This window comes from Macaca thibetana, chromosome 9, assembly GCF_024542745.1.
Source record: "Macaca thibetana thibetana isolate TM-01 chromosome 9, ASM2454274v1, whole genome shotgun sequence".
NCBI lineage: Eukaryota > Metazoa > Chordata > Mammalia > Primates > Cercopithecidae > Macaca > Macaca thibetana.
The window spans coordinates 49,552,415-49,579,963 of NC_065586.1; the positions used below are offsets into that span (position 1 = coordinate 49,552,415).

The 27,549-nt window shown below is 51.5% G+C and overlaps 2 protein-coding genes across 2 annotated transcripts in view; both read right to left on the reverse strand.

Annotated features, from left to right (window-relative positions):
* The window catches only part of RGR (retinal G protein coupled receptor), a 282,289-nt gene that overhangs the window by 41,648 nt on the left and 213,092 nt on the right, over positions 1–27,549 (reverse strand). The window lies entirely within an intron of this gene.
* On the reverse strand, positions 3,145–26,012 carry CDHR1 (cadherin related family member 1). Its single transcript, XM_050803839.1, has 17 exons — positions 25,734–26,012; positions 24,980–25,075; positions 23,854–23,999; positions 22,675–22,725; positions 21,389–21,478; positions 18,978–19,064; positions 17,745–17,858; positions 16,534–16,677; positions 15,046–15,124; positions 13,711–13,811; positions 11,267–11,470; positions 10,763–10,915; positions 8,497–8,661; positions 7,948–8,015; positions 7,256–7,484; positions 6,317–6,574; positions 3,145–5,586 (listed from the first exon to the last, which is right to left on the reverse strand). The coding sequence occupies exons 1-17, from the start codon at positions 25,786–25,788 to the stop codon at positions 5,047–5,049; spliced, it is 2,580 nt and encodes an 859-aa protein (XP_050659796.1). The 5' UTR covers positions 25,789–26,012; the 3' UTR covers positions 3,145–5,046.

A 27,549-nucleotide genomic window follows, 5' to 3' on the forward strand; every position in this document is an offset into this window, starting at 1 on the left:
CAGTATTCAGCTGCTTCTGTAAACATGGAAATTTAGGGAGAGGGAAAATGGTCTAGGGAGGATTTCTGAGAATCTGATACTTTTTAAGATGCTTGCGCTGCCCCTTGAAAAACCCTAAAGTAAAGATTCATGTTACTCAGATTGAATAAGGCAATTTCGGCCGGGCGCGGTGGCTCAAGCCTGTAATCCCAGCACTTTGGGAGGCCGAGACGGGTGGATCACGAGGTCAGGAGATCGAGACCATCCTGGCTAACACGGTGAAACCCCGTCTCTACTAAGAAATACAAAAAACTAGCCGGGCGAGGTGGCGGGCGTCTGTAGTCCCAGCTACTCGGGAGGCTGAGGCCGGAGAATGGCGTGAACCCGGGAGGCGGAGCTTGCAGATCCGGCCACCGCACTCCAGCCTGGGCTACAGAGTGAGACTCCGTCTCAAAAAAAAAAAGAAAAAAGAAAAAAGAATAAGGCAATTTCATAGTGGGGATGCAAGAATAGACCCTGACTTGAATGTGGTTTCTTGGGCTTAAATTTTGGCTTTCTTACTGGCTTTGTTGTACCAGGGAAGTTACTCTCTTTTCATGTACCTTAGTCTTCTCACCTATAAAATAGAGTAATAATAGTACCTTAGTTTTCTCACCTGTAAAATGGGGATAATAACAGTCCTTACCTCATAGGGTTATTCTGATAAGTATACAAGGCTTTTTTTAAAAAAACATGTAAAGTTCTCAGAACAATAGCTGGCACATAGTAAACCCTCAGTAAATGTCACAGTAATAAATGTTACCATCATTTCAGGCATCTACGTCAGTTTGTGCTTTCTTTGAATGTGACTCAGCACATAGACAGGGCCATTTGGAATATTAGATCTTAGTAGGACTACACACATGTGTATATTTATAAATATATATATGTAATAACATGATATCTAGGCTAATATCCTTCACATATTCTGTTTAATTCATGTTGAAAAGATGCTACAGTTTCAGATGTAGTTGTCATGCCCTTGAGAAGCTTATTTATTTAGAGCTTAGAGCATACATGTTCAAGGTAAATGCCTTTGATTGAGGAAACATTTGTAAGCAGAGCTACTTGCTTTTAAAATGAAGCCTCTCTAGTCCCAGGCAATTTAAGAGAGGAATGTTGTTCTTTTTCTTTTCTTCTTTCCTTCTATCTTGTTAGAGATGTACACTTAACACCTAGAAGAGAGCCTGGCACAGATGATATACTCCAAATGTGTCACCCTAGGAATGGCTGAGTAAATTATTGAGAAATGAATAAATAACCAAACCTCATTCAGGCCTTAAAAGAAGTGCGTGTGCACGATTTTATAACATCAAACCGATGTCCACAACATCAGCCTGTTGTTACTCTCCTTTACTGATCAAATGATGGTAGCTTAAGCCATGACCGCCTCATTCTGGAAACTAGGACCTTCAGAGAACCCCTCCCCAGGTTGTTTGTGAGTCTCCTAAGGGGTCCTCCATGTGGCACATGCCAGTCTCCTGCCTCATTCCTCATGTGGCATCTTCTCCATTCTCCCTCTCCACGCCTTGGTGGCCAAGGCCCTTGAAGACTGTCAGGATGTGCCACTGCCTGTCAACAGATGCCAACACCCCTGGCAGGTGGACTGGCCTTGGATTCCCTCAAAGCCTTTAGTTCCTAAAGACAGAATCGCCGAAATCCTTAGAGAAGCAGAGCATGGTAGTTCCTTCCCATCTCTGAACACACTTCTCCAGCTGGATTCTGAGTGAGAGCTGCTTGAGGACAGAGTTCCACAGGTTCTTACAGACATCTCATTGTTCCTAACCCCCTGGAATCTCAGTGCAGGCTGCCGGCTGCACAAGCCACAGATGCTGTGGCAACTGCCCTGTTCTCCACTTCCCTCCAGACCCACTCTCCTCCTTTCTCCTAGCATGAAGTAAAAGCTTCTGGACCTATAGGTGGGTGGAAACATCCCAGGGGGTGAGGATGCACGGAGGGGGTCCTCTCTTTCAAGACATGGTGTTCTAGTGTGTGGGCCACAGTCACAGCAAGTGTCTACTGAGCTTGTGTAAGTAGGTACAAAGCTGGTGCTAGGCACTTTACATGTATTAGCTCTTGTCATCCTCTCTGCAACCATACTTTGCACCTGTGTTATTGAGGAAAGTGAGGCCCAGAGAGACTTGACCTCTTGCCCAAAGTCACAATTAATGGCAGAACCAGAATTCAGACCTAGGGCTGTCAAAGTGTAAAGCTCTTTGTTATATCATGTGATCGGAATATCTGAGCTCAGGCGCAGGAGGAAAATGACTCTACAGAGTCCTTGGAGTCACATCTGTTTATTGTCCATGAGGCTACAGCTCCATTCTTAGGGCCAGGAATGGGCAAGCCTGCCCAGTGTGCCTTTCCTGCCTCCCCGCTCTTTCCCTGGAGGCCTACCATGGTGCCAGCCTGGAACTCTGCTTGTCCTACTGGGACTGAGCAGGCAGCCCCGTGGCCCACCATTCGTAACACAGGGACTTGACTGGCCTCACCCCACTGGCAGGGCCTCCTCCAGTGCTGACCACACTTGCGGGTGCCTTAGGTTTGGCTGCACCCTCCTCCTCTTTCCCAGTGTGGCTCATGCTGGCTACTGGGCATTTCCCCATCTTGCAAACAGTGGCCAGTTTGCAAGATTGGCTCTGCCTTGGTTCGAGTTCCTGGGGTTGTCCAAGAGAATACTCTCGGTCCCGGATCCACTTGCAAGCCTGAGCTTCCAGTCCAGAGGTCTTTATGACCCCTGTCTGAGAGATGACAGTGCTTCCCAAGCTTTCACGCCCACCCTAGGCCTCCCAATTCCTGCCCTTGCTGGGCTGCACTGGTAGGGTGGGAGAGTGGGCAATTAATTTTAGCTCCAGGTTCCATTCCTCTCCATGCAGCCCTGCCTGGGCTTGTCCTGTTTGGGAGAAAAGTCCAGTAGACAAGGCCCACAAATGTCCTATTCAAGATATATGCATGGCAATTTGGACAAAACTTTTCAGCCTTGTTTAGAGTCAGATCTAGGGGTGAAAGAATGGATCCACCTGCTGAAGGAGCCAGGAAGCAAGTTGAGCTTGGCTGTGTGTCAGTAAGACTGGTCTCCACAGGTCAGCAAACACAAATGAAAGCAGGGAGCAGGGGATCAGCATGGCCTTTGGGTAACAGACTTTATTTTCCATTTATAAAAGAGGTTGATTGCACGCAAGCTTTAAGGATGCTGTATTCCCTGTGGAGGCCAAGCATGATCCAGCACAGCCCTCTCCTGAAACACGGGCTGGAAAGTACCTGTTTGCTCATTCTGGGCTCCTGGATTGCTAGAGTCCACCTCTTACTTAATACCGTTCAAGCCAGGGACTATAGAAACTCCAGCAAGGATTCTGCACACTGGTTACATCTCAGTAACACCTCCAAATAGACTCAGAAATCAGGAAAGCCACATGTGCATACAATCTCTTTAAATAAAATCATCACTGTATTCTAGAGGGGTTGTTAGTGAGTGGAGTCAAATGCAGACTGTTCTACTTTTCTCTCTCTGTGCACACATCTAGATTTCCTGATAGCAGGTTCCTTAAAGCAGGGCACAACCTCTTTGTATTAATCCCAGAGGCCTGGTACGACTTCTGTCCTGGGGAAGGTTGTCACAAGCTGATGAGGTCTGCCCTGGCTAGACCAGATCCTTGCTACCAGCCTGTTGTGTGGCCTCAGGCAAAGCATTCCGTTCTTGGGAACTCATTTTCTTCATCTTGGCAAACTGGAGACTTGGAGCTCTGGTTCTCTCTGACAGTAGCTGGCCAGGACCACAGTGGGGATGGGGTGAGGGAAGAATGGAAGGAGAGGTGTGTGAGTCACGGCAATGACATCATCCAGTGGTAGCTCCTAAGCCCAGCACAGTGCCTGCTGGGGCGCTTGGCAGAGTAGCTGTGAGGCTCCTAATACTTTCTGCAAGAGCTGCACCCAGAGAACTGGGCTGCAGAAAAATACTTTGCATTCATGCCTCTTTGGTTAAAGCCCTCATCACCACCATTTTCTTCAATCCTCACCCTAGACCTGCAAGTGAGGCAGACAGGGCTTTCTCTCTTCATTTACAGATGAGGAAGAAGATGATCAGTGACTTTAAACAGCTTTCCCAAGGTCACGTGATGTGAGCAGAAGAGCTGGATAAAAATGGAAGTCTCCCCGCATCTCAGCCCTGATATTCATCGACTGCCCTGAATTGTCTCTTCAAGGATGGCCGGTGGGGCAGCTCCTCAGAGAGGGGCCCTGATGCTCTTCTAGATGCCTTTAGGGCTACCTCGATAGCTCCAGCTTTGACAATTTTGGGTTCATGGCAGTTCAGGCTGGAGACATCTGCCCTCACTCTTGGCAAGGCCCGTCTTCCACCTCTGTGTCCCTTGTCCCACATGGGCATACCAGGGACCACAGTCTCTGCCCAGACAGAATGCTCTATCTTTCCAAATGCATCCCAGCACAGTCCCGCAGTCAGTGTGTTTTCAGCACACATTTGCCCTCCCCTTACCTACATTTGCTTTCCTACAGCTCACGAGGTTCGCTGACCTCCAGCCTGAAACAATGCTAAGCCTCTTTTTCCTGCTCTGCTGTCAGCTGCAGGCATCAGGATCCAGATTCCAGTCCACGTTGCTCCACATGGCCAGGGCCCTGCTGCTTGACTAAGGATGATGAGCTCCCAGTAGGACCTGAGGGACTGTGAGGTCTGGGGTTGGTGAGTAGAAGACATATAGAGCTGTCTTCTCATCAATTCCCAGCCCTGAAGAATGGGGAGCAATGTAGCAGTGCCAAGGATTTGAGTAATGGGGAAGTATTTGCCAATTGCATCCTATAGCCCAATGTCTTGCCCAAGGCCCTGACCAGAGCCCTGTCACAGCGCAACTTCTTGTTGTGCCAGAAGGTGGAGGTAGAGATGAGGACAGTGGGGATTACACCATTGTAAAAAACAGGGGTGACCTTAAGGAGGAGAGGAAGGGCAGCATTGTCTGAGCAGCAGGGTGGTGTGGGTCAGGGGTGTAGGAAAGAGTGGGGACCATAGGGCATGCACTAGAAGTAAGCTTTGTTGTGCACACTCTTCTTCTCAAACTTTTGCTTGAGCTCAGAGATCAGAGTTGACTGGATGGGGCTTCCCATAGTTTTGGGTTTTGGTGGGGGTTGGGTCGGCTGGGGGGTGAGAGAGCCAGAGACAGTAGGCACGGTCCAGTGGGCTGCGCCAGTGCTGGGCGCGACGCTGGGTGGTGGAGGGAGAGCTGGAGCTCTCGGGGGCAGGGAGCTTTCTGGGCTGTTGTTGTTGCAGTTCTCATTGGGAGGTTTCTCTTTGAGCATGAACTTGGTAGCGGCTTTGGCGCTCTTGGACTTGAGCCACTCGATGCGGATGGTGCGGGGCGCAGGGCTGGGCCGCTTGCGGACCACCCGCCGCACTGGCAGGACCTTGTTAGACTTCTTGTTGCGCCAGAAGGTGGCGGTAGAGATGAGGACAGTGATGGCCACGACGGTGGCCATGGTGCCGGCCAGCACACCCACGGCCTTCATGGGGTTGTCCTTGGTCTGTATCAGGAAGGCAGCCATGGGGCTCCGGGAAAGGGTCTGAAAGAGAGAGCCAGCCCCTGCACTCAGCAGTTCCCACCTGGTCCTTGGAGTACAGAGTAGGCTTGTGCTTCCTTAAGCCTAATGGTTTTTAAACTTTCTGGAGTCAGGAGTCCCTTTGAGAATCTGATAGGCACTATGGGCTTTTGTCCAGGAAAATGGACCCAGAGAGAGCATGATGCATGCAGCTCTCCAGAAAAATGCACGCAGACACAGCATGGTGCAGACCACTCTCTAGTACAATAAGCTCAGACGGACTGCAATGCGAACAGCCTCTTTTGGATTCAGAACTCCTGCTGTAGCTGGACTCTGTCCTTGAGATAGTAGGAGATCACCTGCCTTTGATTGTGGCAAAGGCTGGGGGGCCCATTTGCCCAGATATATCAGAAACCTCTTAAGTGGCTACTTTTCTGCCAGACACTGAGCTGAGAGCTACACATAATGATTTCACTCTGCTTTTCAACACCCATGTGAAGAAGCCATCGTTACCTCCGTTTCACAGGAAAGGTAACAGAGGCTTAGCAAAGCCCAAAGTCACACCATTAATAAGTATTAAACTAGAAGCTCAGCCCCCTTCCAAAGCCTGTGTTTGATGGCACAGGCTGCCTTTGATAACACTGAGTGTCTTTTGAAGGAAGCCTGGAGATGGTCCTTCTCTGTCTGCCCACGTTGCAGAGAGGTCGGAGCTGGCCCTCAGACCCCTTTTTCCTGACCATGGCTTTGTACTCACCTCAGCATCTGTGATGTCAATCTTGAGTAAGGCTGTGGTGCTGAAGGATGGGGAGCCCCGGTCCTTGGCCTGCACCTCTAGGGACCATATACAGTCCCTTCCAGGTGTGATGTTGTGCAGGGCATCCAGGGAGCGGATGGAATTCTTGAGCCAGATCTCCCCCGTGTGGGCATTGATGTCAAACACATTGGCCGGCTCTGCATGGGTGATGGAATAATCCACCAGGTTGTTAGGTTCCTCTGCATCCTCATCTATGGCCTGTGCACAGGGAGAGACAGACAGAGCTGGGCTTTAGGGACCATCCTTGTGTACACTGGCTAAATCAGCATGTCGTATGGGGCTGGCTGGGTTGATGGGAAATGGTCCTGATCCTATTTTGAGAGGATTGAGTTGGGAAAGGAATAGAATGCGTGCCCTCCTATAAGCCAGGGTCTACGTAGGCCTTACACATGTGCTACCCAGTTCCATTCTCAGAACAAGACTAGGAAGCAAATATTGGTGAATCCAGATTACGGATGCAGAAATGAAAGCTTAGATGCAAAGTGGCTTGTCCATGGATACAGAGGTATAAGAAAGGGAGTCAGGATTCAAAGTCAAGTCTGCTGGGTTTCAGAGTTCATCCTTTTTGCCACATTGGCAAGATGACAAAGTGCAGTGAGAAAACCACTCTTTCGAAAGCAGGCAGACCAGCTATGTGAAGGCAAGCCAAACACTTAATCCACATGGCCTGTTTTTTCATTTATTGAGTAGCAACGTCTTCCTTCTCAGAGTTGAATTCCGTGTTGAGGTGGGGATGGGGATACATAAAATGTCTTAAAGTCCCTTGTCCATGGTGGGAAGCCAATAAATTTTATCTTCAATGAAATTCTTATGCCCCAGTATCTCTTGCAGCTGCTGGACCCAGGCTTTTAGGGGAGCTCAGCTGCCTCCGAAACTCACCTCAATTTTCACTGGGGTCCCTAGCACCATCGTCTTCTTCTGAACGCTCTTTCCAAACTGAGGGGGGTGGTCATTGACATCCAGCAGTGTGATAAACACCTCAGCTACGCTGTACTTGCCCTCCATGTCCTCTGCCTTCACATAGAAGTTGTACCTGGCAGTGGCCTCAGCATCCAGGCTAGCCCAGGGCTGGGTGTAGATAAGCCCAGTGGATGGGTGGATCAGGAAGCTGCCAGGCAGAGCACATAGGCATGGGTGTGCACGCATACACACATATGTGCATATACGCACATGCCTGCAACAATGAGCTGCCTCCCGAAGCAGCAGTGAGGTGTCATGCAGCTCCTCCAAAGTATCCCACCTGCTCCCTCCTATCCTTGCAGTCTAAGTGAGGTAGATCCACCCGTGCACTCACCTATCTGTCACTATCCAGCTTAACAACTCCATTTATAGTCTTTCTTTCTTCCTATGGCCTGCTCCTTCCCCAGCCAGCCCTGCTTGCCTGGCTCCTGAGGCTCTGGGCCCTGACCTTCCTCACCCTCTGCCTCAGCTTTCCACTGCCTCTCTCCACTCCTCTTCACCCAGGCTCCTGTCCCTCCCAGGCCCCTCCTGCCTCTGCCACAGACCTCCTCCACCCTCAGCCTTCCAACCCCCTTGCCCAAGTCCCTGTCCTGGATTCTGGATCTACTTACAGGTCTGCCCCAGTCCCGTAGATGGAATATTTCACTTCACCCCAGGGTCCTGTGTCTGGATCCACAGCCTGGAAGAGAAAGAACCCCAGGTGGCACTCGCCTCTTTGTCAGGGTATGTTGGCAGCTCCCATGCCCTGAGGGTTGCTTTCAACCACAAAGCAAGGGGATTTGAGGTTTGCCCAACTGGGGAAAAATTGATGGAGAAACCTGCCCGGGAGTCCTAGCTTTCCTCCAAGAAGCTTTAAGTATTGAAACAGCCAAGAGATTTAGATCTGGAAAACATTCATCCCTCCTTTATAAATGAGGAAGAGGGGATGGGTCCCATGCCCTGTAATTATTGTTTACATGTATATCCTCATTGCATTCTGTGAGGTGTTGTAATACCCATTGTATGGATGAAGAAACTGAGGCTAAGAGAGGGCAAGTAGCTTGTCCAAGGACAGCTAATGAGTGTGGGCTCTGCCACTCAAACTGGAATGACCTTCCAGATTTGTCTGGCTTCACAAGGCCTCCTATCCCACCCAGTCCCTGGGCCAGTTCCCAACCCACTGTGACAGCCACCACGCTGGAACCCCCTGGGGCATTCTCAGGAATCCTGGCAACGTAGTAGAAGGAGTCGAACTTGGGGACATTGTCATTGGTGTCCAGGAGCTGGATCACAACATCCGCTGTGGAACTGAACTTCTCCGGGGTGTTCACTTCAACAGCCAGGAGCTGGGAAGGGAGGAAAATGAGGACTTGTCTGGGTGGGCACTCACCCTGTGGAGGGCCTTCCCACCTCATCTCCTCAGGACTGATCTGGCATCCATCTGCCATGTCTCCCAATCTTCCTCGCAGCTGCCGACTAGCTACTCATGCAAGGGTCACCTCTAAGGCCTGGCATCACCCCCTACTCCATCAATTGGCTTGTAATGCCAGCTTTCTTATCATTCCCATCTGTATTGGGGTCAGTTTATTTTGTTCCACTGAGTTGCATATCCTTTCCAGTTCCAGTTGTCTTAACTATTCTCATAAGTTTATTGCCCCATATAAAAACCAGTTTCATTTTGTCAAGCCTTGTTGCCACCTGTCCAAATGAAATTCCAGGGAAGAGTTAATTGGGGACACTAAATTCTTTTTAAAAATAAATAAAAACAAACAAACAAAAAAAACGGGTCAGGCACGGTGGCTCACGCCTGTAATCCTAACACTCTGGGAAGCTGAGGCAGGTGGATCACCTGAGGTCGGGAGTTCGAGACCAGCCTGGCTAACATGGTGAAACCCCATCTCTACTAAAAATACAAAAAATTAGCCGGCATGATGGTGTGTGCCTGTAATCCCAGTGACTCAGGAGGCTGAGGCACAAGAATCACTTGAACCTGGGAGGCGGAGGTTGCAGTGAGCCAATATCGCGCCACTGCACTCCAACCTGGGAGAAAGAGTGAGACTCTTGTCTCGAAAACAAAACAAAGAAAACGAGTCCTGGCTCTATTGCCTAGGCTGGAGTGCAGTTGTGCTATCTCAGCTCATGCAACCTCTGTCTCCCAGGCTCAAGCCATCCTCCCATCTCAGCCTTCTGAGTAGCTGAAACTACAGGCATGCGCCACAATGCCTGGCTAATTTTTGCAGTTTTTGTAAAGATGGGGTTTTGCCTTGTTGCCCAGGCTGATCTCGAACTCTTGGGCTCAAGTGATCTGCCCCCCTCAGCCTCCCAAAGTGCTGAGATTACAGGCGTGAGCCACCATGCCCAACCAAATTCTTTATTAACCTAAGGAGAATTTGAACTTTTTAAACAAGGTGTGCCTTTACATCTCTTTCTTTATGCCTCTTTGTAAAATTTAGCATTTTTCATCATTGCATGATGCATATTTCTTGTGGTAACTACTATAAACTTTATGTGTTGGTTGTTATTGTAAAAGATAATTTTTATCCCATATTTTCTTATTATTTTTTGTATGTAGGAAAACTACTGGATTTTGTGCATTAACTTTGTAATCAGCCATGTGGCTGAGTTTCCAAGAGTTGGTTTTTTTTTTTTTTTTTTTTTTTTGGCTTTTCTCTCAGATTCTCTAAGCAAGAAATCATCACCTGCAAATAATGACTGTCTTGTCTCCTCCTTTCTAAAGTTTGAACTTCTTATTTCCTTTCCTTATCCAGGAACAATGTTATTTCAGGAATTGTGCTAAATAATGGTGGTGTTAGCAGGCATCCGTGTTTTTTTCCTAATTTCATGGATTGCTTTTATAATAGTATTTCACTTTTAAGCATGATGCAGGCTATAGGAGAGTGTGCATATATGTGTATAATTATAAATAAGATAATTTTAATAGTGTCAATGAAGTATTTACTTTTCCTATTAACATATTATATATGTTCATATATAATATACAATATAATAGGAAAGTAATGTTCATATATAATATGCATTTCATAATACATTTATGATTTTACGTAATTACAAATGATATCACAGAAGTATTTTTTTCCTTTTCAGCTAAGATTGTTATCAGAAGAGATGACAAATGTCAAGGCATAAGATAAAACATCTATCGTGATAATAAAATAGTTCATTCAATCTATTAACACGGCAAATTATACTGGTAGTTATCCTTTGATCCCACACCACCACCTGCATTCCTGGGGCTGGTTGTGGTGTGGAAACCAGGAAGCTCAGTGAGGCTGAGGCTGTGAGCAATCTGCAGGAGGGGCAGAGGGTTGGAGAAGAAAAGAGTAGGGCCAGGAAGGGCAGAGAGTAACAAGAGACCCCCTCAGGAATGAACCAAGATGCTGGTATGAATTCCTGGGACCCTCCCATTCAGGGCAGTGAATTCAATACCTTGAAGGTTAATACTTTAGACTTTTCAAAGTCAATGGCAGCTGAGTTCTCCACAATGATCGTGACTTGGGCTTCATTCAGGACTGTCTGTGGAACCACTCGGAAGATGCCCCTGGGCCCCACCAGCTGCAAGTTGAATTTGGCATTGGCTCCCTAGAGAATTTGGAGAGTGGAAACAAGGAAGATGAATGATGATATAAATTTATATTCATACTATATAGAAGTCTTCACACGCCCTTAACCTTGGGAGATATTATTAAGAGAGTTTCTGCATCTGACTTTTCCTTCTGAATGGACTGTGAGTGCCTTTAGGCTAAGCAGATAGTCTTTGATTGGTTACTCTCCCTCCTCTCCCCCTTGGTTACAACTTCCTGTTTCATTCATTTTGTGGCCCACCTGGCCCCTGCTACATACGCAGGGCAGTTTGATGCAGACCCACTTAGCTTTGGGACCCTGGCTCCATACCGTTTGTGGGAAAGCAGAGTCGGGGGCAGGACCACATACCTGGTCCGAGTCATTGACGGTGATCTTGAGGCCCCGCAGGATCTCTCCCTGGGGCGGGTGCTCATTCATGGACAGCTCAAACCTGTTTTGGGGTCCACTCTCTCCATAGAACGTTGGCGGGTGGTTGTTGAGGTCCACAATCCTGATGGTGACTGGGACAGTGGCCTGGGCAACTGGGCTCCCCACAGGGCTCATCTCAGTCACCTGGGACGGGCACAAGTGGCTATGGCCTGTGTGGCAGGTGGACCCTTCAGATGGTCCAGGTCCTACCTCCCTTGTAGAATGTATAATCCCCGCTGTTTCAGTGTGTCCTGGCTTAGCAACTTAGATCTAACTGATAACATATGACAAAGATGGCAAGCTATCACTTCATGATTAGATGATAAGAGATTGCAATTTCTGTCTTGTGAACTCTCTCTTGCCGGTTTTGATGAAGCAGGCAGCTGTGGTTGACAGAGACTAATGGTGACCTCTAGCCAACAGCCAGCAAGGAGCTGAAGCTCTTAGTCCAACAGCCCACAGGGAACTGAGTTTTGCCAATAATTGGGTGGGCATGGAAATCAATCCTTTCCCAGTCAAGTCTGCAGATGAGACCCCAGTCCTGGCTGACAATCTGATTGCAACCATGTGAGGGTCCTGGAGACCAAGGACCCAGCCAAGCTAAGCCTGGAGTCTTGAACCACAGAAACTATGAGACATGAATGTGTATTGTTTTAAGCCGCTAAGTTCGGGGTAGTTACACAACTGATAACTAATACAGCCTACAAAGCTAGGGCCAACAGCCCATAGGCACCTTGTGAACCACGTGGCAGATATCCTACAAACCTCTTCAAGACCTCCTTTCCCTTGTTCTGTAAGCATGCTCTGGTCTTATGTATCCTAAAATAACCATCCCTGTACTCCACTCCTTCACACTTTCACTGCTATCCCTCTTGTTTCTCACCCCACCCCTCATTCAGATACTTCACTCTGACTTCCACACTGCATCTGGCACTGCTACTCTTTCTCCTTCTCAAGTGCTCTATTCTCGCAGCAATATGACTCTGCTCTCTACATCATCTCCTCAACCTCTCTGATCCCTCGTGAGTTTCCTTTACCTGCCCCTCTCCTCCTCCTCACTCTCAGTCTCTTCACACAGCTTCCACAGCTGTGCTTGGTCGATTGTTCTCTCTCTTCTTCTTCCTCTGGGTGCTTTTATTCCCTCCCATGCCTTCCACAGCTACCTGTAGGTTGACATTCTCTCCCACAATTCCAAACCTGTGTGCCCAAGTTTCGATGTTTGAACTTGCATGTCCCTCAAGCATTCAAATGCATCCTTCCTCACTTACTTCACTTGTGTGCTGTCCTGTACTCCTGATGGCACGGGACCACCTGGGCTTCATCTACCCCTCTCCCATCCCTTTCCCTCAAGATCCGCCAGTTTCCTCTTTCTGTGCAATCTGCCTCATGCATACTTTTCAATTTGTCCCTTTCTTCCATCCCACCTCCCCTCAGCCTCACAGGCTCTCTTCCTCTGTTACCTTGGCCAATGGCTCTACCTCTCATCCAGTTCCCTCTGAACCCAAGTTGAGACCAGAGTCCTCAAATTCTGGCTGGGACTGGTGCCAGAATTACCTGGGTGCTTATAATATGCAGATTTCTGGGTTTGCCCCAAACACACTGAATTCCTATGCCCAGGAGTGGATCCTGAAAATCTTGGTTGGCCCAACTCTCCAAATGTGGGAACCCCACTGGTCTGGTGAGTAGCCAAGTGAACTTTCCAAGTGACTGTAATCCTGCTGAAAACCTTCCAATGGCTCCTTATTGCTCTTGAGTAGGACAAGCTACATAATTTGCAAGCCCAGTGAAAAATAAAAATATAGGGTCCCTTGGTGAAATTATTAAGAATTCCAAGACAGCAAACAGCGAGCATTAAGCTTAGTGTGGGATCCTCCTAAGTATAGTCCCTGTGTGACTTCACAGGTCACATGCCCAGCTCTAGCGACAGATCCATACCTCCCATTCAGGACCTTTGCTCCTCTGACCCCAGCCTGGGAGTCCACCTTTCCTCCTTCTCCAGGCTGCCCATGCTTCTCTGCTCTGGCCTCACCTGACTCCTTGTTGTTCCCCCAATATATCAGTGCTCTCCCCTCCAGCCTGGGCTTGCTGCACTTTCCTGGCTTGGAATGCTTTCACTCCACCCTGACCCACCCAGTGCCAATCTCTGACAGCATGCACCTGCAGGATCCCACCCACGCTCAGGCATTGCTGCTTCAGTTGCACCTTCTCCTGCCTTTCTGTGACTCCCTGTTTGTGAGTTCATGTCTGGCGCAGGTGCTTTTTAGAACAACATCTAGCCCACTCCCCAGACTATGGGTGCCAGGAAAGAGGGCCTGGGTCTCATCACCTTTATAGCCTTCCAGGGTCAAAGGTGGGCAGGGAAGACAAAGCTAGAGGGAGGGTACCTGTACATGCAGCTCATACACCTCTCTCTGCAGCTGGGCCGGGCTCTGAGTGATGGAGATGGCTCCAGATGTCTCATTAATTTCAAAGGCTCCATCGCTCCCTGTCACAGAGAGATGCACCCTGAAGTTCTGCACAGGACCACAGGGAGGCGCAGGGGAGTCATGCCGCAGGCTCCTCCTGCATTGCCTAGCGAAGTCTTCATAGAACGAAATCCTGTCATCTGTGTCTTGTCAACATGGAAACAGTTTCAGAGGGGCTTAGTAACTTGTCTAAGGCTACACAGTTAGTGCAGATCTGGGACTTGAACTCAATTCTCTCCAGCTCCCAGGTTCCATACTGCATCCCTTCTCTTATGCATAATAATATGTGTGCCTGTGTGCATGTGTGCACGTGTGTGTTTGTGTGTGTGTGTGCGTGTGAAGAAAAGAGAAAGGAATCAGGAGGACATAACAGTGAGACAGGGTCATGGAAGGGGAGTGGGGAAAGAAGGGATAGGAGGGAGGGAATAAAGAGAGGAGAGGGAGGGTGTGGAGTGGGACGGGCAGGAGATGGGGTGGGTGCTAAGGGACTGGGTAAAGGTTTGCAGTGGTGATGGGAGGGAAGGCAGCTGAGGTCCTGTGAGGCTGGGGAAAGGAGGCTGGCAGGTTTGCCCACATGTGAGCTGCTGGAAGGTGAGTATGCACAGGCATGTCCTAGAGAAAGGCTGGGGCATATAGACATGCACACGTCTGGGACCAGGCACCAGGTGCAATGCCCTGGCCTAGCCCAGGGACAGCTCATCTGGCTCAGTTGCTGCCCAGCTGTGGGAAGAGCACAGACTGTGGAGCTAGCAGGCTCAGGTTCAAATACAATGATGGAAACTTGGGATGCCTACTTAGCTTCTCTGAACTTCATTTTTCTTGTCCATATATAGGGCTAGCACTAGGGAGATGCCACATCACCACTGCATTTGATTCATTTAATTCATCTATATGCTGTGGGATAACATTTAAAAAGAATGAGGAAAATACATAGCCACTTAAAAAGTGTGAGAAATATTGCCATGCATTCCCATCAAGGAGCAAATATCCAGGGGGAGAGGAGCATGGGTGAGCACCTCCATGTTGCTCTCAGCGCCCCTGGCCCATGCTCTCCTGGCTGTTGGATATCATGACAGGCAGGGGCCGAAGCACACAACACAGACACTTGCTTGTCTTGGGCACAGCCTTTCCTCTCCGTATATCTTGTACTCCTGGTCCTACAGGCGAGGGAGCTGGGATCTAGAGAGGTTGGGGAACCTTGTTCAGGTCACCTAGAGAGTCAAAGTTGCAGCCCCCAAAGCTGCTCAGACTCACCATTCGCAAGGCTGTAGAGAATTCGATTGGGTTTGCCCCGGTCTCCATCCATGGCGACTACCTTCAGTACCTCCGAGCCCTCGGGGAAATAGGAGCAGCCGCTGCCTGATGGGCAACATGGGGACCCTCCCCTCCCCAAACAATGTCCCCGTGATGAAAAGGAGGTGCTACCCCCACCCAGGAAAGAGTCAGGCCTCTGTGTGGCCGTGGAGCATGGCCCTCCTCTCCTCTGCAGGGGCTCTAAGCGCCCACTGGCCTCCAGGGCTGGAGGGATAACCTGAGCCCCTGCTTCTTCCTTGCCAGTAAGGGTCAGTAACTGGGCTGCCCAGGGATTCTCAGGCCTCCTGCACCAACTTCTGGCCCACACATCACACTCAGCCCTTGCCTCTACTGCTCTCTACTCTCTAGCCTTACTCTCACTGCCCTCTCCATCTTTTGCTTTCATCCCACCCCTGACGTGCATGAGGGGAGAGGGGAAAGACAGATGGGAGAGAGGCCAGATCGCAAATGCAAGGTCCCAGAATTAAGATTTTATCTTGTGGGCCTTTGGTACTGCTGGAAGGATTTAGGGTAGGGCTGCCCCAGCTGTATAAGGCCTGCTTGACTTCTGCCTGCTGTCCCCTCTTAAGCCCCCTACACAGGCCCTTCTCTCTGGTCAACTCCAGGCTACTTCTTAACCCAGCCCAGGTGCTGCCTCCTCCCTTGGAGCCTGCCCTGAGCCCTGTCCCTCAGCACCTCCTTCTCCCTTTAGCTCCTCAGTGGGATGGCCTGGACCCACCCTGGCCCACCCTGCAGCCCCCACCCAGGGCAGTCCAGCATCTTTCTCCCTCACTCTGAGCTTGTCTCCACCACTGGGTCCTCAAAAAGTGTTTCCTTTTGCTTTATAAAGTCAATACTAGGCCTGGCGCAGTGGCTCATGCGTGTAATCCCAGCACTTTCGGAGGCCAAGGCGGGTGGATCACCGGAGGTCAGGAGTTCCAGACGAACCTGGCCAACATGGCGAAACCCCATCTCTACTAAAAATACAAAAAATTAGCTGGGCATGGCAGTGTGCACCTGTAGTCCCAACTACTCAGGAGGCTGAGGCAAGAGAATTGCTTGAACCCAGGAGGTAGAGGTTGCAGTGAGCCCAGATCGTGCCACTGCACTCCAGCCTAGTGACAGAGTGAGTCTCCGTTTCCAAAAGAAAAGTAAAGTATAATCAGACAAATGCAAATTGAGAATGCAATTCAATTGCACAGAGATCTTAAGCTGTGGCTTAGTGAGGCCAGGCTCCAGCCTGATCTCTGCCCACGGGGAGCTCATGGTCTAGTTGGGAGCAAAAGGTCCAGTTCATGGCCTGAGGCTGGGTGAGTCCAGAGCTGGCCTCTGTGTGAGGAGGGTGACCGAGGCCAGCCCAGCCATCTCCAGCAGGGGGTCCCTAAAATCACAAGGGTCAGGGCAGGAGGCATCTGGAGGGGACGCTGGTGGAGGGGCACAGCCACCCACCGGAAGGGTGTCCTCGTACACATAGCCATAGTAGGGTGTGCCCACGAAGACAGGGGCCGTGTCCTGAACGTCCTCCACATTGACCGTGACCGTGGTGGTGGCTGAGAACACCACATCAGCCCCATGAAGCCTCCCACCGCCATCCTGCGGAAGAATCGGGGGCCACAGACGGAGAGTGAAGGCAAATTGGGATGTGGAATTGGACGGAAACTATGAGAACCTGGCTCCTACCCCCTTATGGCTGCGAGGCCAGCTGTCCTCTCCAAGTTTCTGTTTGCTTCTGTGTCACCCAGAGATACTTCTCCTCTCACGGGAGTGTTGGGAATGTAAAAGTGCCACCATTCCTTTGCAAATGGGGTTAGTTCTCTCTCCAGAGAAATCATATCAGGTGAGTGGCAGGCGAGGGGGCATTCACAGCTAAATTCCCCCTCCCAGCCAGGAACCAAGCCTCAAGCACCTCCTGAGGATCTACTCTGTGCTTGGCCTGTGCTGAGTGTCAGGGACCCACAACAGCAAGACTTGGGCCCTGCACTGAGCATCATAACAGAGATGTGCACCCAGCCCAGCCCAGCCCGTGCAGCTATGGGCAGGCGAGGCTGACTCGGGCCTGCGGGTACAGGCTGCAGTGGGATGGCCTGTAAGCCAGGCTGTGACCAGCAAGGGCCCGCTTGCAAAAGAAAGTGCTGGGCCTAGAGGGACAGGTGGGGTTTTGCACTCTTTGCAGGAGAAGAAGCTTTGGTGGGCATCTGCTGGTTTCCAATGTTTCCCACACCACCACTTCAGAAATATGAGGAACTTAGTTGAGCTTCACGGCTGGGCAGATGAGGAAACTGAGGCTCAGAAGGGGTGACTGGGCACACAGAGAGGAGGAGGTGGGTAAGCAAGCCTGGCCAGCAAGATGGAGGTGCCTGGAGGCCATGTTGTTGAGGATGTGAGGGGGACACCATTCTCTTGGACATCCCACCTGGTCTTACCTAGGGGATCCTGGCCTGTTAGGTTTGACGAGGCATATGCCGTCCCGCAGCCCACAGATCCCAGCCTCCCTGGAGAATATGTCCAGGCAGGAAAGATTCCGAGCAGCTGCTCCCTATTTTCCCACGCCCATCATGTCTCCTGCTTTCCAAACTGCCCCCACTCCCCTGCAGAGCCTAACTCCGTTCCAACCCAAGGGCTGAGGAGAGACTGGATGCTCCCCTGTCCTACTGTGTTACCTTGGCGACCACGGTGACGTAGTGCGTCCGGGACCTCTCGTAGTCCAGAGTGGCCCCAGCCTGGAGGCGCAGCACACCGCTGTGACGGTCCACAGCAAATGGGGAGTGCAGGTTCTATAAGAATTAGGGGCCAGCTGGACCTCAGCAAGAGCTCAGGCCAGCCCCAGGAATGCCCACTCTGCTTTCTGAAGGGAGTCCTCACAGCCCCTTGTCACAGGGCCTCAGGGCTGAGGTTCCTGCTTCAGAGTGCTCAGCTTTTCTGGTCCCAGGTTCTCCTTCATAGGACTTGGGGCTTTCCCTTCCACACCCTCAGTCAAAAACACAACGTTCCCTTTTGGGCCTTTGCTTTTGTTCCTGCTCAGCTGGAAAACAAATTTTCTTTGTCTAAGCTTTGGGCTAAGCTCTGGCCTGGAGGGTCCAGCAGGTGGCAACGTCTGCAGAGTGATCTAACCTGGAGGGAGCCAGGGATTAAAAGTCACAGTGAAGGAGAGAAACGCTGGGGCCTTCAAACCCTACACCAAGCAAGTGACTGTGGGGCAGTCCCAAGCAGCCTGGCATCGGGGGAGAGGGTGTGCAGCCTGAAGGAGGCTGGCAGGGAGCACCAGCCTCTGGTGGGGTCCCTGGGGGCCCTTCTGGCTGGGTAGTGTCGGGCGCTTGTGCCAGGTGCTGTTAGTGGGGGCTTTACACGTATGTAGTCTTCACAACAATGCAACAAGGATGTGTGCTTATCTCTCCCCTGTGAAACATGAGGAAACTGAGCTGGGAGAGTTAGATAATGCGCTGAAGGTCACGTGAGTGGTGAGGGGTGGGGTCTCTCCAGCACCCGTGCAGTCCAGGGGACTTCTGGGCCTGTGTTGTTAGGGGCATCAGAGCTCTGCCTCTTTTGAGTGTTGTCTCTTCTGCTCTTTTTTTCTATTGACCATTCTGGGCCTACACGGGGTTCTCCACCCATGTGGCAGTCCCTGGGGAAAGGGCTGGGGATGTGGAGGGCTGAGGGTCCTGGGGATGTGGGAAGAAGGAGGGGACAGACTGACTTAGAGAAAGCCACGATGGGCCCATCAGGGGAAGAAGGCTTCTGTCCCTCTCACATCCCCTACAGCCCATGCCACCCCTTCGTGTGCTCCTCGGGAATCGTAGAGGCACTGACCTAAGCGCCTGGGTGATGGAGGTAGGGGCCACCCGGGAGTCCCCTCTGGCCCAGCCCCAGGTTAGGTCCTGTGTGTCCCGCCTTACCTGCAGGAAGTAGGTGACACTCCCTCCAGAGCCTGTGTCCCTGTCCACTGCATGGACCTTAAAGATGCTGCTCCCAGCAGGTATGTCCTAAGGGGGTCACAGCCACAGGGGAGGGTCAGAGACAGTGACAGCATTCTCAGGGGGACAGACGCATAGAGGCATGCAGCAGTGGGGTCAGGGGAGTGAAGCACCAAAAAGAGGCGAACAATTGAGGATAAAGTGTGTGAGCCACGTGTGTTTATTGCAGCACTATTCACAATAGCAAAGACTTGGAACCAACCCAAATGCCCATTAATGATAGACTGGATAAAGAAAATGTGGCACATACACACCATGGAATACTATGCATCCATAAAAAAGGATGAGTTCACGTCCTTTGTAGGGGCATGGATGAAGCTGGAAACCATCATTCTCAGCAAACTATTACAAGGACAGAAAACCAAACACTGCATGTTCTCACGCATAGGTGGGAAGTGAACAATGAGAACACTTGGACACAGGAAAGGAAACATCACACACTGGGGCCTGTTGTAGGGTGGGGGGAGGGGAGGGATAGCATTAGGAGATATACCTAATGTAAACGATAAGTTAATGGGTGCAGCACACCAACATGGCACATGTACACATAGGTAACAAACCTGCACGTTGTGCACATGTACCCTAGAACTTAAAGTATAATAATAAAAAAAAATTTTTTTAAGTGTGTGAGCACCTAATGGGGGCTGGGGCTCAGAGGAGGTGCAGGAAAGAGGGAAGGGAAATTTGAGCAAAAAGACTTGGTGAGGGGCTGGGAGATGCACTCAAGGAGAGAGGGAGAAGAAAACACCAAGACCCCAAACAGATAAAGGTTCTACCTATGAAACAGCAATTCAAAAAGGAGGAGATGGTTCATAACCACAGACATATTTAGGATCACCAGGGACCATGTACCTACGTTTTAGAGCAAGAATGAGATATCTTTCTCCTATTGAATTAGCAAACTTTTTTTTTTTTTTTGGACGGAGCTTTGCTTTTGTTACCCAGGTTGGAGTGCAGTGGTGTGATCTTGGCTCACTGCAACCTCTCCCTCCTGGGTTCAAGCGATTCTCCTGCCTCAGCCTTCTGAGTAGCTGGGATTACAGGTGCCCGCCACCATGCCAGGCTAATTTTGTATGTTTAGTAGAGACAGGGTTTCACTATGTTGGCCAGGCTGGTCTCAAACTTCTGACCTCAGGGTATCTGTCCATCTCGGCCTCCCAAAGTGCTGGGATTACAGGTGTGAGCCACTGCGCCTGGCCTGAATTAGCAAACATTTTAAACTTTGAGAATTCAGTGTTATCAAGGGGCAGGGGAGAAAAACCCTCCCATTGCAGGGAAGGAGAAAACAGGTGCCTTCTGGAAAAGCAGTCTGGCAACACCCTATGGGCATGTGTGCTTTTGATGCAGTAATTTCAGATCCTGAACTGTATCTTAAGGAAAGAATCCTAATTAATGAAAAACAAAATTGATGCTCAGAAGTTGATGTGTCCATGACAGCAAAATTTAGAGCACCTTAAATATCCAAACATCAGGGAATGATTCTGTAAATGATAGACCATTCACTTGATGGAAGCTATTAAAACAATAGCTGGCCGGGCGCGGTGGCTCAAGCCTGTAATCCCAGCACTTTGGGAGGCCGAGGCGAGTGGATCACGAGGTCAGGAGATCGAGACTATCCTGGCTAACATGGTGAAACCCCGTCTTTACTAAAAATACAAAAAACTAGCCGGGCGTGGTGGCGGGCGCCTGTAGTCTCAGCTACTTGGGAGGCTGAGGCGGGAGAATGGCGTGAACCCGGGAGGTGGAGCTTGCAGTGAGCCGAGATCACACCACTGCACTCCAGCCTGGGAGACACAGCGAGACTCCGTCTCAAAAAAAAAAAAAAAATAAAATAAAATAAAATAAAAAATAAAATAAAACAATAGCTGCCCAAACTTTACAATTAATGAGGAAAATGCTTACATTATAACTTAAGTGCAAATAGGTTATAGAAAGCATATGTTTAGTATAATCACAACTATGCCAAACAAACAGAAAAACAAAACAAAACAAAACAGAACAAAACAAAGCTCTATAATGACAAAAAGACTAGAAGGAAATACACCAAAATTTAACAATGTCTCAAGTTGGAGAAAGTGAGGGTGACTTTGGAAACTCTCATTTCTCTTACTTTTCTACATATTTCACAAGTCTACACTGAACATGTATTATGACTATAATGGAAAAAAGTAAATGAACATGCCTTTGGAATAAAAGCGAATGTGGGAGGGAGTAGGTGGTGACAGAGAGGTTCTCCACAGGGCAGTGAGCCATGGCCAGGCCACAGAGCAGCCCCAGGGGTAGGCTATGGGCCTGGGTGGGACCATTGGCCCCTCTAGCAGCTACTCACTCACCTCAGGAACCAGGGCAACATAAGGCTCCTGGATGAACCTGGGCGCCTCGTCATTGGCATCGGTCACCAGGATCACGACTTTTTCGGCCACCTGAGAAGGGGCAGAGGGGTCAAGAGCCAGCGCAATGAGACCTTCTGAGGGCTGAATGGATAGTGACCTCTAACACTCCAAGGTACACATCCCTGCCCATCCCTCCTTTCTCTCTCTCCCTCCCTTCCTTCTTTTATTCATTAATGCAATAAACATTAAGCAGCCTCTTAGTGCCAAACATTGTGTTTCATCCTGAAGGCAGGAGACAGTCTAATGGTGTATTATTTTGCAGTAGTCATGGTGGCTGGGATATCAGGGCAAAGATCAGCATATTAAAAAGATACGTTATGATCTCCTCAAGGTGATAGCAGCAGTATGCCAGGCACAGAGGGCGGGGCCCCTGCACTGCACCAGCGCACACACATGGCCTGCGGAAATGCGTCCAATGGGGTTGAGAGTTCCTGGGCTGTGGTGGCAGAGAGCAGGTGGGCTTCTCAGAGGAGTGAGAATTAGTCTATGAGACAGGTTTGCCAGAAGGAAAGAGGTAGAAAGGTGTGCCGGGAAGAAGGGGTTGCATGTGCAAAGGCAAAGAGGAGTGAAATGCATGGTGAGCTGAGAGGATGGAAGTAGATTTATGGCTAGATTATGGCCTGGGTGGGGTGGATGTGAGGGAAAAGGCAGCGAGGCAGATGGTGCCCAACGGGGAATCCCGGAACGCCAGACCGAAACTTGGTTTTCATCCTGCCAGTGGCAGAGGCCAGCTGTTAGTGCTTTCTGAGCCTCAGAGTGGGCAGATCTGACTCTGTTCTGTAGTGACAACTTCAGGCAATTGGGGTTGGGGAGCCTGGAGGCCAGTGAGCCCCTGGGGTTTGTTGAGTTATCCAGGGAGCACTGATGATCGCTGAGAGAAAGTGGTTGCTGTGGGGTGTTCAGCTCAGGTGACTGAGCAGGAGGCCAAGACCTGGGTCAGGGAGGCAGATGGGGAGGGCAAGTTTGAGGAGATGCTGTGGAATGTGGGTTAGACACATCAGAAGCTCAGCTCGGAGAGCCTGATCTCTCCATTCCTTCTTTTCCTTCCTTCCTCTCTGGCCTTGCTGCAGCCCTCTCCTGCGGGCACTTTGGGCAAGTCTTGCGGGGCCCTGGCTTAAACTTGCAGAAAAGCCCCCACGAAGGCTTGGGGAGGAATCATGCTAGCCTTACCCTTCTCAGGCCTGAATACTGCAGGCTGCCAGGGACTGCCTTGGGCATGCACTCACCAGATTCAGGCCGTCAGAAATGCTGATGATGGCTTCAATCTCATCTTCCCTCTGTGAAGCACAGGGACTGAGTGAGTGTCCAGGGGTCTGACACACCACCGGACCCCCGTGGCTGGGTGGAGCTCTGCCTGCCCCACGCACCCATCAGAGGAGGCCTGGGCGTGCCAGTGGATCCCTGGAGCAGGGTGAGTGGTGGCGACAGCATGCCTGGCAGAGTAGAAAGCTGCCTCCCCCCATGCTTGAGGCCTTATTTTGGGACTTTTGTGTCCGGGGTTCTTATAAACTCAGAGACCCAGAGGGTCTGTTGGGGCTCCAACAGAAAATACTCTCCTGCCACAGTGAGGCGAGACGCCGACCTTAGTGTGCTCAAGGTCCCATAAAGACTTTTCCTCTTTCTTTTCCCTTTTCTCCCCTTCTCTCTCCACACCTCTCCACATTCCAGGTCTCTGCAGAGGCTCACATCCATGGTGGCTCAGTGCTTCCCCAGGATATAGTGAGGCCTCAGTGGGGTGGGGTATCGGAGGTTGCCAGATCCTGCGGGTGCCAGGGAGTGGGGTACTGGCAGCACAGTCAGGCTCCACTGCTGTGTCCCCACAGCAGTCCCTGAGACCTCCCTTTCCTTTCTCTACGCTGGCCTGCAGCTAATGGAGGCTGTCACCAGAACTGGCAGCATCCCCACAGCTGAGGTCCAGTTAGCCACACACTAGGCTGCTGTACGGTCTGAAAAAGGCCATGCCCTGTCGCCTGCAAGTTCACGAATGTGTAGAGCGAAGGAGCCCTGCCGAACTCAGACTCACTCCCAACCACCCTTTTCAGCCTTGACCTGCTCTGAGTTCCTGTGCAGCATAGCACCTCTCCCAGGACAGGCTTGAAAAGTCACTTGGTGAGGGCAAACAGATTTATTTTTAATGGAACATGTTTAAAAGATTAGCAGGACTGGCAGGTGCTCATTAAAGCAGCCCACTCTTCACTCTGTGTGAACGAGGAGTGTGAAAGTAAAGCCCACTCTGCTGATGGGAAGAGGCCCAGAGATCTCACAGACTGGATGTGCCTGGGGTGTGCCCCCTCATCCCCCTACTCTACGGAGAGGTTCTAACCAAAGTGCTCTAGGGGAGCTTCAGCCCACTGAGGTCTATCTACAGGCAGCGGCCCTGCAGCACTTCCCACACCTCCCCATACCTCTCTGTCCAGCTCTTCAACCAGGGTGATGTTTCCAAAAGTGGGGTCAACAGAAAAGACACTTCTAGCGCTGGGGTCAAAGCTGATGTGGTAGGAGATGGGGTCTCCCTCTGGGTCTGTCCCGTTCAGGGTGTATACATGAGAGCCTGGAAGGAAACACAGTGGAGAGACATAGAATCTGAGACCCAACTTTTTCCTAAAAGTGGCAGCTGCTCAGGACCAACGATTCAGCTGTTTATAAAGTGACAATTCAACTCAGTGCCAAAGGTACTGCCCTGAACTGGGTGCTCATCGCTGGCCTCACCCCTGCTGGCTGCTTGCCTCTTTGTATGTTTATTCTTCACAGCGGTTGGATGTGATGATCAGCCACTTTCCAGATTGTAATCTGTAACACGGGTTACAGAGCAGGTGCAGGTCTGCTGTGCCTAACTGTAGTGCCTGTGTTCTGCCCTGCCTGGTAATAACTCTGCTCTCAGGATCCAAGGTTGAGGGACTCCTGGGTATAGGGAAGGGGAATGAAGGCCTTTAAGAGGCCATAAGGCAGCCATTAAGGCAGGAGGGGTGACCCACAGTGCAGCACTGTCCCCGATGCCTGGACCTGGTTCTGCAGGGATTTCTGAGCCAGATGCCTGCTTTGCTCTGCTCTCCATTTTCCCGGGGTTCCCAATGCCCACAAAGTGAGGGAGAGGGAGTGAGAAATCTCCCCTTTCTCCTCCCCTCTCTCTGCAGATCTCAGCAAGTTGGATGTTCTTCGGCCGTTTTAAAGCCTAGAGACCTGGGGCTCAGGGAGGTAAATACATTTGTTCAAGTTCACACAGCCATAAGGGGCAGCACCTTATCACCTACTTCCTACAGAGGCCTGCCTCGCAGGGCGACCCTGTCTGTGGGCGGGAGCCCTGGTCTCCAGGACTGGCCAGGCTTAAGTCGCCATGGCAGCAATGACCTTCTTTCCCGCCATTGCCTAGGGGAATTCGGAGAAAAACCAGGAGCCCCCGGCCTTGCGCAGCAACTTGGCGCTGGGCACATATATAGGCTTGGGTGAATCACGGGCTTGGTCCCTGCGTCCAGGGGAATGCGAGTCACCCTTCAGAGAGACCTATCGGGAGCCGGCGCCAGGGCTACTCACCTACAGGGGTGTCCTCTGGGAGGCTGAACAAAGCCATGTTTCCGTTGGTGCTGCCGACCCCGTTGTCGAAGAAGTGCGGGGCGAAATTGGCCTGAGCTGGGAAAAGAACACAGAACAGACGGACACCCAGACAACGGACACCCAGACACCAGGAGGGAGCTTCACACCAGCTCGGTCCCGCGTCAGGTCCCGCTACTGGGCAGGAGGGCGCTCCGCCTCCCCAACCCAAGTGCACCGAGGGACCCCCCTGGGGCGCCGCCCAGGGGATGCCCCTGACCCCCACTCCACCTCCGGTGGGCTCGGGCTTGTCAGGGACACTAGCATGTGGGCTCTATATCCAACCCCTCCTTCATCAATGGGCAGATTGCACCCGCGCTCAGAGAGGGGCAGTGCCCTAGCCAAGGTCACGCCGCGAGTCGGGGCACTATCCCCTGCCCCACGCAGTATTGGAGCTGCCACCAAGCCTACAGCTCTGCTTCCCAGCAAGCGGAGAGCAGCTGGGGTCCGGACGCCAAACCCTGGGGATCTAGGATGCCGGCTCTGGAGAAGCGCCCTGGAGCTCCCCACTACTGCGCTACCCCACTCCCCACTACCGAATGGGCCAGGAAGACGGAAGGATTTCTCCGCTCCAGTCCACCAGCCCGAGTCCCACTCTGGAAGTGGTCCAGGACCATGACCCTGTGGCCACCTGGGTGACGCCGGCGCCCACCTCCCTTGCCATCCACGCGGCCAGCGGGGCCCAGCGGCCACTCACCCAGGCAGAGGCGCAGCAGCCCCAGGGCCAGGGCGGCCCACCGGCCACGCCTCATGTCTCCGCCGGCGCGGAGTGTCTCCTGCCGCCGCCGAGGCCCGGCGCAGGGGCACAGAGCATGCCCTGGGCCCGCGGGGAGGGCAGAGAACACAATGGAGGTAGCGGCGACTGCAGCCGCGGCGGGTGGGGGCGTGGGGTAGGAGCGGCGGGTGGTGTGAGGGCGCTAAGAGGATGACACGGCTCGGATCTGCTCCTGCCGGCCACCTGACAAGACCAATTAGCGGTGCAGAGCGGAGAGACAGGCTCCCAACCGCGGGCGGGGGCAGGAGGGCGTGACAAGAGGACTCCCCGCCCACCACGCCCCCTTGGCGGGGTCCCCAGTGCAGGACAGGACACCGTGGAGGAGTGGAGTGTCTTTCCCCCAAGTTGTCCTGAGGAGGGCGCTCGAAAATTGGGCTTTCCCAGGGTCCCTAAGTCCTGGTGGGGCTTGGGCTTCATGGGAGTTTTCTTTTCTCATGAACTTCCTCTGTGACTTTCAGGGGCTTAGCCATCCTCTCTGAGCTAAGCATTCCAGAAGAAAAGTTAGTGGAGCGGCCGGGAGGGCCTTGCCTTAGCAGTCTAAGCAGGTTCCATGAGCGGCGTGAGACCAAAGCAAAGAGAAAGGGTGATGAGTGGGCAGCAGATGGTGAGGGGTTATCAGGACCCCCTCTCTGTGATCTCAACCCATTCCTGCTGTGTTCCCGAGGCTGGACCACCTCTCCCAAAGGGTCTGATCTGTGTGGTGGGCAGCAGGGAGGACCCTCGAGTCTCCACCAGGGTGAGAGGCAGTTCTGCTCCCCATCCCCAGTCAGTGCCCAGTCTGGGACCATGAAGGGGCAGCTGACCCACTCTTCAAACCTTCCAAGGAAGAGTGAAGGGCCTGAAGGCAGAGTCAAGCCCCATCTTAGGACAGACTTGCACAGAGCTGGCCAAAGTAGATCTGAACTGCCTGAGAGGCGTGAGATCTCATTCCTGGAGGATATTTACACAAAGCAAGGCACTATTGGGGTCCTGGATGCTGATAACTTGAAGACACAGGTAAGCCCAGGAAGCTTTTTGGCTGCTGGTAAAACTCCCTGGGCTAGACCCTCATTCTCCTGCTCTGACACTGGAGGGTGCTTGGAAATGCAGCCTGTCCTCCTTCTCTTGGTTGGGCCATTTATGGGGGGGTGCAGGGTGGTCACTTCAAGCCCAAGCCAGGTCACTTCCCAGGATGCCCTTGGGTGGCTGTGTTCTCAGATAGAGGAGACCCCTCTTCTGTGTGCTCCTGGGATCCTGGGAGAGGTCTCCACAGCTGAGGTCTCAGCATTTCCCCCTCTCCCTGCCAGGGGCCTTTGAGGGAACAGAGCACCCCCCCATCCCTTGGTCTAGCCCTACCTGATCTACTGTGAGCAAGGGTCAGGGATTTGCAGAGAAGAAGGAAGATGAATCAATGGTCTTAGAATGTGCAGCAGTTCTCAGGCCTAATTGGCCAAAACCCTTGTTGAGTCTCCTCGGGCTTGGCTCTTTTGCTGAAAAGACACACTTTAAATTGCACAGACATTTCTGAATCTGCTTCACAAAGTGCTGGGACAAAGCTAAGGCAAGTATTCTGCAAGTCCGATATAGGGATGTGAAGACTTAGGCTTGCTGTGGATTTCCCAGGAGCCAGAGGCAGAGCCAAGATGTCCCGGTGTGCTGAGAAGAGCCAGCTTTCCCTGGGTCCTGTTAGCCCTGCTCCTCACCAATCTAGGGCTGTTGATTTCTCTCTCCTCCATTCCCTCTGTCAACAGCCATGCAC